Source organism: Triturus cristatus, chromosome 4_2 (genome assembly GCF_964204655.1).
Source record: "Triturus cristatus chromosome 4_2, aTriCri1.1, whole genome shotgun sequence".
Lineage (NCBI taxonomy): Eukaryota > Metazoa > Chordata > Amphibia > Caudata > Salamandridae > Triturus > Triturus cristatus.
Window position 1 is genome coordinate 340,003,205 of NC_140586.1, and position 12,457 is coordinate 340,015,661.

At 47.9% G+C, this 12,457-nt stretch overlaps 1 protein-coding gene across 2 annotated transcripts in view; it reads right to left on the bottom strand.

Moving 5' to 3' along the window:
- Positions 1 to 718: 718 nt before the first annotated feature.
- DHX9 (DExH-box helicase 9) overlaps positions 719 to 12,457 on the bottom strand; it is a 219,692-nt gene continuing 207,953 nt past the window's right edge. For both annotated transcript variants that reach the window (XM_085601733.1, XM_085601735.1), the window contains one exon: positions 719 to 1,413. In XM_085601733.1, coding sequence (XP_085457859.1) covers positions 1,077 to 1,413 — 337 coding nt within the window. In that variant the 3' untranslated portion in view covers positions 719 to 1,076. The remainder of the gene's footprint in view (positions 1,414 to 12,457) is intronic.

The following is a 12,457-nucleotide window of genomic DNA, read 5'->3' on the forward strand; positions in this document are numbered from 1 at the left end:
TACACATTTCAAGAGGAGACCGGTGTAGTATAAATATTTGTAGGTTTTTATTACCAGATTCCAGTGGTATAGAAAAGCCCCCTTTTATTGTTACCATACTTCGTGTACCTCCCGGCCTGGAAGCTAATGGCCTTGGAATGGGAGCAGCAACAGCCATGCCAATGGTTCATGAGGAATGCAGGCAATTTTTCTTCTTGAGCGTAACTAAAGAGAACATAAAAACTAAAAGCAATAATCAGGAAAAAATCAAAGGCTTCCAAAAACGGTGGACTATCCTGAAAAGAAGCCCGGTCTTAAGTCTAGGCGACAGAAAAAATAAAACTGGACTTGGGAAGGTTTGTGAAGCACGAGTAGAAAACAGGACTGGAAGCATAGTGAGAATGCTTGCTCTCTGGGTCCAAGTGCAAGACTTGAGATATCACATTTTTGGAAAGGTTTCTATTCTTTCTTGTGGTGCAGGAGAGGTGAGAAAAAAAGAAACTGGGCTGGGAAAAATTGTCATACCCTGGTGGGGGGGTCCTCTAAGCAAAGATAGTGACAAGCATTCAGGCCTTCCCCAAAAATATTGTCTCTTAAAAATCTTGTGAAAAGTTTCTTCCAGTCCTGCATTCAGTGCAGGCAGTTCCCCACTAGTTGGGAAGTGGGCAAGCAACAACAGTACATGGGGTAATTTGTCTGATGCATAACAAATATTAAGAAAAAATGCAAGACTAAATGATACAAAAAAAACACTTTTATTCTGATGTCAACAGTTGTCTACTGAAGAACTTTTCCACATGCTATCTGCGTGTGCATTATACATAATGTTTTAAACAACTAATAGCTTCAAGTAAAAAACAAATCTACCAGTTAACGACAAAAACTGGTTATCTGATACGGGCTCAATAGTCTATATAATACACAATAGACTGCAGCACCTCCACAATATTTTCTCATCCATGTGATTCATGTTGAAATGGAAGAAGTGCTTTAACATGTGTGTGTTAAGAAAGTCATTTAAAGAAATGTACAAAACGCACAAATTCCAGCAACTCGGAGTGGAAATATGCCACTTTGTGCAAGAGCAACGGAAGTCCTCAAAATCCGCCTCTACCTTGGCCCCGGAATCCTCCACCAAAGTCACGATTTCCTCTACTTTGATTACCTCCACCAAAACCACCTCTACCTCCATCTCCACCAAAGCCTCCTCTACCTCCACTCTGGTAACCACCTCGATATCCTCCACGGCTTCCACCACCCCCAAATCCTCCACCGCTTCCTCTGTAGGATCCTGAACCTCCGGAGTTAAATCCACCACCATAATTGCCTCTGCCTCGGAATCCGCCTCCGCCTTGGTTACCTCCAAATCCACCTCCTCTACCATCTCCGTTATCTAATCGGGCCATTTTTGGAGGCCGGGGACCATCTCCAAACCTGTAAAACAAATCATTTTAACATTATTATCCTCTTGGTACAGTTAGCCATTTACATTAGCAGCAAAGTGAAAGTCTGGGTGACCAAGACTGTATCATTACTTGAAGAAATATTATGAACAAAATTTTATTTTGCCAGAGGCAAGCACACAAAATGTCCTACTTATCCAGGCTCTTTCTCCAAGTGCAGCAATAATAAAGTAAATTCTTCTACACTACACCCATGACCCAAAGATACTCAACGATATTCCCAGTGCACATCTATAAATTACCCTGGAATTCATAGAGAGTCCGACTAAGATGTAACCGAATTTGAATCGTAGAGAGACCGTTACAGTCTTCAGGAATAGCTTATTCTATTGATAACGAAAAAACCGCCAGATCCATCAAAAGACTAGCCCTTCTATATAGCAATTCTCTAGCATGCTAGTCTCAATGTAGTTGGATACATTTGTTCGCGGACATCAGTGCTAAAAAAGCAGCACAAATGGTATAAAAATGTTCAAGATGCATATACAGACCACAGAGTAAGATTGGAAACCTGCGCACATCAGAAGAACAAAGATAGGAGTCCACCAACCAAATCCATGCTGATGATGCAATGCCCACAACATCAGTCTACATTTGGCTGAATTAATGCTTCATAGGCATTTCTTTACATTAAAATGTTTACTTGTTTTAGTGTAAACGGCCACAATGTTGAATATCAAAGTGGCACCAGATCTTAAAAGCAAGCAAGGGACCTTAGTGAGAATAAGAGGCAATTAGGGTGTTACTGGCCATCTCTAAAGTTCAAATACAATGGATACTTACACGCAGATATTTATGCTTTGAATGAATGCTTACTGTCCGGATCAAAGAATCAGTTAAAGCAGCAGCGAGTGCATCTAGTTATTTGGTTATGTTCTGATTGCAAGTGAGGTAATGGATCTTCAGGCCTTTTTACTAAAACCACCTCAGATTCTAAAGCATGCCACAACCATCCATTGAATATGCTTTATCACCCAGCAATATAAAGATAAAGCTCAGAACTAAAACGGTCTCCAAAGGCAGAGGTGCATAAAAAGTCATTAAAGAACATAAAACAAAAAAAATCTAAACATTTGAGCCAGAAGTCAAATTACTTCCTTTCACATCCTGTGCTCCGGATAGGGTCCCCTAAAATCTTAGTCTTTGATTTTGCCTAAAAAGTTGGGAAACAAAATGAATATTCCAGGTGGCACCAAACAGACCACTGACTTCAGTCTTTATTGTGGATATGATTTAGATACCCAACTTTAAGGTGTCGGAAGATGCAGACTTCCAAAAAAGGTGGTATGACTTCCTAAATAAAAGCATGTAATTTTATGACTTCCCCTCTAAAGGATCACAAAGATAACCCTGTAATAATTCAAAGCGATATAAAGAGCTGTGAAAGCAAGGCAGACTCACCTTGCCAAAATTGGCTTCACGCAGAGGTTCTTTACCCTCTGGGTCTACTTTTCAGGCAGTTGTGCTTGGAAACCTTATTTGGTATTAGCCATTTAGCTACGTTGCTTAAGTCACCAGAGCACAAAGGGCCTTTGAGGCTTTAATTCCTTTGAAGTAGGCAGTTAGTCCACTTATTTTTTTTAATAGCCTGGAAGGCACAGAATGCAAAAATGAGACCCCTCGAAATGACCAAAAGCTGAATCATCTTACAAAAATTAGTCCTATACCTCACAGAATGATGCTGTGGATTCTGTAAGAAGTTTGGTTAAGACGCTGATCTGATCTATTCAAATTAAGTTTAGCCGAAACCTATGGTCTGGGTTACTTCTAAGAACAACAATGTCCATGCAGCGTATTAGCTGGCCAAAGGTTATTGATGCATGAATGCAGTTGTATGTTTAACAAAACTCAGAGTACCCCTCTGATTAGATCTGAATATGTGACAATTTTGACATGAGCATCACCATTTATTGGATGGTTTTCTGAATGGGACGTTTAAGATGAGTGAAGTACAGAGTACAGGAATAGATTGACTCCAGATTTCAACAATGAAACTTACACCAGTGTCATCACCTTGGTGAATTCTCTGAGTAGTCAGACCCAACGCCAAAACTGGCAAATGGTGGTGCAGAGACCCCCACACTAAACGTCTAAGCTTTTAAGGTAAGCGGCTGAAAAGTATCAATTCTAGAGATCGTAGGATACCAGCCAATCGTCCCATGTTGAGGGCCACCAGAAGGTGGCTCAGGCCAGCATCGTCCACTAGTCCTTCTGGCTTAAAAGGTTCAAGAGGCAAACGTCCACGACAGGTTGGAGACTGGTCCTTCTTGGGGGCCAGGAGGTAAAGGGAGTAAACTCCTGAACCACTTCTCAAAGTGCACTACCTCTCTACACGTGTGTTTGGGGGAGGGGGGTTTAAAGGGAAAAGAAATCAAGGAGTGTGTCGGACAGCATGTTTTCGGCACACTCCTTGTAGAAGAAGGAATATGCTACTTACCAGTATGCATCTGTTCTTGGCATGTAGAGCTGCAGATCTACACACTTTTGCATAGATTGCCATCTGGTATTGGGCCCGGATGTGTGCAGTTTGTTTTTCCTCTTGGAAAGTCTTTGGAAGTCACGAGGCCGGTGACTCCTCCTTTGGATCGTATTGCGCATGGGCTTCGGCTCCATCCTCAGATTGTTTTGCGCCAGCAGGGAAAGATGGAGCGTAGTAATAACAGTGAAGAAACCCATGTGTGTTGTATCTAAATAAGATAGACTGGAACGGATACAGGTAGCCGGGGAGGCGGGTGGGCGTGTGTAGATCTGCAGCTCTACATGCCAAGAACAGATGCATACTGGTAAGTAGCATATTCCGTTCGAGGCATATGAGCTGCAGATTACACACTTTTGCATAGACTATATAGCAGTTCCCAACCTTAGCGGCGACCACCGGTATCTGTTGCAGTTGTTTGAAATAGTGTTTTTAGTACAGCCTGGCCCACACTAGCTTGTTGCTTGGTTTGCACATCTACACAGTAGTGTTTAGTGAAAGTGTGCGGTGTTGACCATGTAGCTGCTTTGCAGATATCATCTAATGGAATGTTCCCTAGAAAAGCCATAGAAGCCCCTATCTTTAGTGTAGAATGGGCTTTAGGGGGAACGGATAGCGTTAGTTTTGCTTTGTGGTAGCAAATCTGTATGCATTTTACAATCCACCTAGCTATCCCTGATTTTGAGATGGGGTTGCCCTTGTTTGGTGGAGAGAAAGAGAAACAGTTGTTTGGTCTTTCTGAAAGGTTGTGTTCTTTGGATATAGTAAAGTAAGGCTCGTTTGACATTAGCGTGTGTAGAGCCCTTTCTGCAACGGTTTGAGGTTGCGAGAAAAATACCGGTAATTCTACGGATTGGTTTAGGTGAAAAGGGGAAATGACTTTAGGTAGGAATTTTGGGTTGGTACGGAGAACAAGCTTGTTCTGGTGCATTTGAATAAAAGGTTCTTGTATGTTAAGTGCTTGTATCTCACTGACCCTTCTAAGGGAAGTGATGGCTACAAGAAAAGCTGTTTTCCATGTGAGAAATTGCAGTTCGCAATTATGCAAAGGTTCGAAGGGCGGCCCCATTAGCCTTGCGAGAATGATTGAATATGCTACTTACCAGTATGCATCTGTTCTTGGCATGTCGGGCTGCTGACATTCATATCTGTGCATAGATCGCCGCCTAGTGTTGGGTCCGGATGATTGCACGTTGTTGTCCTGGAAGAGTCTTCGAAGTATCCTTGGATAGGTGACTCCTCCCCTGGACTACAGTGTGCATGGGCATCCCCTCCATCCTCAGATTGTTTTTCGCCATTGTGGCAGTGATGGAGTAGATACAGAAAGTGATGACCATGCTTTACAGTAATTCTGAGAGCTGCAGCTGCGACAGGCGCTGGGGAGGAGGGAGGGCGATATGAATGTCAGCAGCCCGACATGCCAAGAACAGATGCATACTGGTAAGTAGCATATTCAGTTCGAGGCATGTGGGCTGCTGAATTCATATCTGTGCATAGAATGTATAGCAGTGCCCTCTATTAGCGGCGGCTACCCGTGCCAGCTGCAGCGGTCTGAAAAAGAGTTTTTAGAACAGCCTGTCCTACAGCTGCCTGCTGTTTTGACTGCACATCCACACAATAGTGTTTAGTAAAAGTGTGTGTAGTGGACCATGTGGCTGCTCTGCATACATCATGCAGGGGAATATTTCCTAGAAAAGCCATGGAAGCCCCTAACTTACGTGTTGAGTGGGCTCGTGGGGGAATAGTTAATGTGCGTTTTGCCTTTTGATAACAGATTTGAATACACTTAACTATCCATCTGGCTATCCCTGCTTTGGAGATGGCGTTACCTTTGTGGTGCGGGGCAAAGGCAACGAACAGTTGTTTTGTCTTCCTGAAGGGTTTAGTCCTGTCGATGTAGTACATGAGGGCCCTCCGTACATCTAGTGTATGGAGTGCCCTTTCTGCGACAGTTTGCGGGTTTTGGAAGAAAACGGGCAGTTCGATAGTCTGATTCATGTGGAACTGCGATATTACTTTGGGCATGAATTTTGGGTTGGTACGTAGTACGACCCGGTTGGCATGAACTGAATATGCTACTTACCAGTATGCATCTGTTCTTGGCATGTAGGGCTGCTGACATTCATATCTGTGCATAGATCGCCGCCTAGTGTTGGGTCCGGATGTTTGCACGTTGTCCTGGAAGAGTCTTCGAAGTATCCTTGGATAGGTGACTCCTCCCCTGGACTACAGTGCGCATGGGCATCCTCTCCATCCTCAGATTGTTTTTCGCCATTGTGGCAGTGATGGAGTAGATACAGAAAGTGATGACCATGCTTGCAGTAATTCTGAGAGCTGCAGCTGCGACAGGCGCCGGGGAGGAGGGAGGGCGATATGAATGTCAGCAGCCCTACATGCCAAGAACAGATGCATACTGGTAAGTAGCATATTCAGTTCGAGGCATGTGGGCTGCTGAATTCATATCTGTGCATAGAATACATAGCAGTGCCCTCTATTAGCGGCGGCTACCCGTGCCAGCTGCAGCGGTCTGAAAAAGTGTTTTGAGAACAGCCTGTCCTACAGCTGCCTGCTGTTTTGACTGCACATCTACGCAATAGTGTTTTGTAAATGTGTGTGTAGTGGACCATGTGGCTGCTCTGCATATATCATGCAGGGGAATATTTCCTAGGAAGGCCATGGAAGCCCCCAACTTACGTGTTGAGTGGGCTCGTGGTGGAATAGTTAATGTGCGTTTTGCCTTTTGATAACAGATTTGAATACACTTAACTATCCATCTGGCTATCCCTGCTTTGGAGATGGCGTTACCTTTGTGGTGTGGGGCAAAGGCAACGAACAGTTGTTTTGTCTTCCTGAATGGTTTAGTCCTGTCGATGTAGTACATGAGGGCCCTCCGTACATCTAGTGTATGTAGTGCCCTTTCTGCAACAGTTTGTGGATTTTGGAAGAAAACGGGCAGTTCAATAGTCTGGTTCATGTGGAACTGCGATATTACCTTGGGCATGAACTTGGGGTTGGTACGTAGTACGACCCTGTTGGCGTGAACCTGAATAAATGGCTCTTGAACGGTTAGTGCCTGGAGTTCACTAACTCTTCTGAGGGAAGTGATCGCTACTAGGAAGGCCACTTTCCAGGTAAGGAATTGAATCTCGCATGAGTGTAGAGGTTCAAAGGGTGGACCCATCAGGCGTGTGAGGACCAAGTTGAGGTTCCACATTGGAGCCGGTGGGTGACTAGGTGGAATGACTCGTTTGAGCCCTTCCAAGAAAGCTTTGATGGCAGGCACTCTGAATAGAGAGAGGTGCTGCCTGGTTTGCAGATAGGCTGATATTGCGGTCAAATGGACACGTATAGAGGTGTACGCCAGATTGCATCGATATAGGTGTAAGAGATAACAGATGATGTTTTGGATGGATGCGTCCAGCGGGTTGATGTCATTATTACCGCAATAAATGACGAACCTTTTCCATTTGGCTGCATAGCAAGCTCTGGTAGTGGGTCTCCTGGCCTCCTTGATGATGTCCATACAGTCAGGTGGCAGGTTGAGATAGCCAAACTCTAGGACTTCAGGAGCCAGATCGCCAGATTCAGCTGTTGCGGATCTGGGTGCTGAACCTCTCCATGGTTCTGCGTCAAATGCGCGGGTTTGATCCGCAGCCTTTGATGCGGCACCACGGAAAGTTCGAGGAAGGTGGTGTACCACGGCTGGCGTGCCCACGTGGGAGCAACTAGGACGAGTGTCAGGGAGTGTTGTCGGAGTTTGCGGGCCACTAGCGGTATCAATGGCGCTGGGGGAAAAGCGTACGCAAATCTGCCGGACCAGTTCATCCATATCGCATTGCCCTGCGACTGCGGATGTGGGAATCTGGCGGCGAAGCTTGGGCATTTTGCGTTTTCGCTTGTCGCGAATAGGTCTATCTCCGGATGACCCCACTGCTGAAAGTACGGTTGGAGTACTGATGGGTGTAACTCCCACTCGTGCATTTGGTGGCTGTGTCTGCTGAGCAGATCCGCCATCTGGTTGTCCTTGCCAGGGAGGTGTTCCGCCATGAGGAACATGTTCCTTTGAATGGCCCACTTCCACATGCTCTGAGCCAGATGAGACAACTGTGGAGAGTGTGTGCCTCCCTGTTTCTGTATGTAGTACATTGCGGTCATGTTGTCCGTCCGGATCAACACGACCTTGTTGCATAGATGTACTTTGAATGCCTTCATGGCTAGGAAGATTGCCATCAATTCCAGAAGGTTGATGTGCAACTTCTTTTGTTGTGTTGTCCATAGTCCTTGCACTGTGTAGTGGAGTACATGAGCTCCCCATCCCTGGAGAGACGCGTCCGCTGTCAGTACTATTTGTGGGACAGGCTCTTGGAACGGTCGGCCCTTGCAAAGGTTTTGTGGATTCCACCAATGCAGAGAGTTGTATGCCCGACCGCTCACCAACACTAGGTCCTTTAACTGGCCTTGAGCCTGATTCCACTGACGTGCTAGGCACTCCTGAAGTGGGCGCATATGTAATCTCGCGTGCGGGACTATGAAGATGCAGGAGGCCATCATGCCTATCAACTGCATAAACACTCGCGCTGGAAGTGAGTGATTGGGTTTGAATTTGGAGATCAGCAGTTGTATGCTGTTGATCCTCACTAAATTTGGCTGAGCTGTGGCCGCCAGAGTGTCTATAGTCGCACCTAGGTACTGTTGTACGTGTGCGGGCTGGAGATGGGACTTTGGATAATTTAGTGAGAATCCCAGACTGTGAAGAAGGTGAATGGTGCGGGACATGTGGCTTGCACATTGCTGGGCTGACTTCACTTGAACGAGCCAGTCGTCTAGGTAGGGGTAGACGTGTATATGCTGCCTCCGTAGATGAGCTGCCACCGTAGCTAGGCACTTCGTGAAAACCCTGGGCGCTGTTGTCACGCCGAAGGGAAGGACTTTGAACTGATAGTGCTGCCCCTGAACAGTGAACCTGAGGTATTTTTTGTGCGAGGGGTGGATGGGTATGTGAAAGTACGCATCCTTGAGGTCCAGTGTGGCTAGGAAGTCTCCCTGCTTGAGAAGCGGAAGGACTTGCTGTAGAGTGAGCATGTGAAAGTGCTCTGAAAGAATGTACCGGTTCAGGGGTCTCAGGTCCAATATAGGTCTGAGCGACCCGTCCTTTTTTGGAATTAAGAAGTAGAGGGAGTACACTCCCGCACCCTGCTCGTGGATGGGTACGACCTCTATAGCGCCTTTTAGAAGCATACTTTGCACTTCTTGCTGTAAGAGCGTTAAGTGCTCTGAGGACATAGGACGGCTTCTTGGTGGTATTGTGGGTGGAGTGGAGGTTAACTCCAGACAGTAACCGTATTTTATAATATCTTTGACCCACCTGTCCGTGGTGATGGAATTCCACGTGGACAGGAACCTTTGTAGCCTTCCCCCGACAGGTGTTATGTGGTCGGGAGGAAGGGAGAGGGCGTCACTGCTTGTTCTTGGGGGAGGACCTGGTGTTGCCGTAGCCGCGTCCTCTGCCCTTTGTGCTGGAGCCACGATATCCACCTCGGGTGTTTTTATCATAGGTGGTCTGTGTATTGCCTTTGTTATAAGTTTGTTGTGACCCCTGTCCTCTACCTGCTCCCTTGTTTCCGGGGCGACGAAAGGAGCCGCTCCGAAAGGACTGAGTTTGTAGTGCGCCCATGGACTTTGCAGTGTCCGTATCCTTTTTTATCTTTGAGGGTGGTGTCAACCTCTGGCCCGAATAGTCGGGGTTGACGGGCTGGTTCAGTATATTGTTTTGTACCTCAGGCTTGAATCCTGAGATCCGTAGCCAGGCATGTCGTCGCAACATGACGCTTGTGTTTATGGCTCTGGCAGCCGTGTCTGCAGCATCTAGTGCGCATTTGATGGAAGCGTTCGTTAGTAGCTGTCCTTCTCTGATGAGCATTTCTGCGCCTTCTTTGAACTGGTCAGGGAGATGTTGGAATATTTGCTCCAGTGTGTCATAGTGCGCTCTATCATAGCGAGCAAGGAGCGCCTGAGTGTTGGCTATGCGCCATATGTTGGCAGCTTGGGCGGCAACTCGCTTGCCAGAGGTTTCTAACACCTTGGACTCTTTGTCCGGGGGAGGAGCGTCACCTGTTTGCGAGTGTGCCCTCTTGCGTGCATTCGCTACGACGATGGAGTCGAGTGGTAATTGTCCTCTGATGTAAGTAGGATCCCCAGGTGCTGATCTGTATTTTTTATCAATCCTGGGGTTTATCACTCGTGCCCTGGTGGGTTCTTTGAAAATGTCCTTGGCTGGTTTGAGGACCCCCTTCAACATTGGCAGAGTCTTTACATGTCTTTCTGAGGATGCAAAGGTGTCCATTAGAAAGTCATCTTCGATGGTATCAGAGTGAAGCTGCACCCCATGGTTATTGGCAGCACGTTCGATAAGAGCATTGAACGCCGCAGTATCCTCCATAGGAGATGTCTTTGCCCCATAGAGTTGTGGATCCTGTGCATCAAGAGGTGCACTGGGGTCTGCAGGGTCGCCCCAAGTTTGATCAGGGTCCTGCTGGTCATCAGGGTCCGTGTCTACATGGTAGGGGACTTGGTCAGCCATGTAGTCCTCCAATGCGTCTGTATCGGAGCGTGTGGGGGAGAACCGGTGTGGATCCTGGTAGGATGAATGGAAGGGTTCATAAAGGAGAGGTTCCGATTCTGCAGGCAACTTCCTTTTTAGTGGGATCCTGAAAGGGTCCAATGGCGGCACCGAAGTTATCCTTCGGTCCTGGAGAATCATCCTGCCAGTGCCGGCGTCGATGATACGTGCCGGAGACGTCTCAGCAGGTGTGACCATAGGTTGGGTGACCCGTGTCCTGAGTTGGAACATTTTTGGGATTGTTGACGGAGGCAAGCCGAAGGTAATGTTGGTCGGCACCGAAGAGGCTGCGGGAGCTCCGACCGAACCGGAGCCCGACGTGTCCTGGAGGACAGTTGTGGTTTTGCTGCCTTGCGTCGCACCAGGTCGTACTTGGGGCGCCTTCGAGGCTTTGGCACCGGCCAGGCTCGTAGAGGCGGCCGTAGATTTTTTCGGCGCCGGCGGGTCATCGAGTCGAGGTGAAGAGATCACCGTCGAAGTCTTCGATACCTGAGGCTTAGGTGTCGTCGAGGGAGCGATGTGAGACACAGCAGGCGGTACGGCCCTTGGTGTCGTCGGTGCCGGTAGCCGAGCAGGTTGGTCGGTGCCGATGGCTTTTTTCCGTTTGTCGACTCCGACGTCGCCCGCTTCAAGTTCGGCACCGAAGTCCCTCTTGGTGCGGTCGGTGCCGACGCGGTGCGCTGGCGTCGAAGGCCTCGATCCGACCAGCGCTACTTTCAGTTTCAGTTTCGGTTTCGGTGGAACCTGAGCAGCTTTCGGTTTCGGTTTTGTGGTAGGGAAACCAGCCTGTTTATGTAGTAATGGCTGCCGCTGAACGTCCGAGGCCGGGCCCGAGGGCGGGGCCGAAGAACTGCGGGATGGGTCTCGGGTAAGGCCCGAAGGCGATCCCTCGACCGGAGCCATAGGCTGTGGCACTGGTGTTTGAACGGTTTGAACAGGTAGGCCTTGTTCATCATTGGAGCTACTTTCTTCGGCCCCGAAGGCCTCCTCGTCGTCTCCTACCTCGGTGTCGTCTTCACCTCTGTGGAAGAGTGACTCGTCTTCCTCGTCCGATCCGGGTTCGTGTTCGGAAACGGGACTGGAGGGCAAGACTTCCAATTCCTCGGCGTCTTCGGCCTCGCCGAAGATGTCTGTTGGGGCCGGTGCCGCGTGCTGCGCCTCAAGTCTCGCCGCTCGTCGATTCCGCAGAGTCTTCTTGGAGCGGAACCGGGCACAGGCCATGCATGTTGATTCGTCGTGGTCCGGCGAAAGGCATTTGTTGCACACCGGATGGACGTCGATGTGTGGGTACTTCGCATTGCATACCGGACACCTTTTGAATGGCGTCCTGGATTCCATCGTCGAAGTAGTCGATGGACAGGTAAATGCGAAAGAAGTCGGTGCTGAAAGTTAGTAAACTAACAAATTCTATCGAAACCCGATCGATAAACAGTACCGACGCGAACTAAAGGCCTTTTGGCCTCGAAAAAATATTTTCCTAACTTGAGCTAAGATAGCACATCCGAACCCAATGGCGGAAAAAAACAATCTGAGGATGGAGAGGATGCCCATGCGCACTGTAGTCCAGGGGAGGAGTCACCTATCCAAGGATACTTCGAAGACTCTTCCAGGACAACAACGTGCAAACATCCGGACCCAACACTAGGCGGCGATCTATGCACAGATATGAATTCAGCAGCCCACATGCCTCGAACCTGTATAAATGGCTCTTGAACGGTTAGTGCCGGGAGTTCACTAACTCTTCTTAAGGAAGTGATCGCTACCAGGAAAGCTACTTTCCAGGTGAGGAATTGAATCTCGCATGAGTGTAGAGGTTCAAAGGGTGGACCCATTAGGCGTGTGAGGACCAGGTTGAGGTTCCACATTGGAGCCGGTGGGTGACTAGGTGGAATGACTCGTTTGAGTCCTTCCAAGAATACT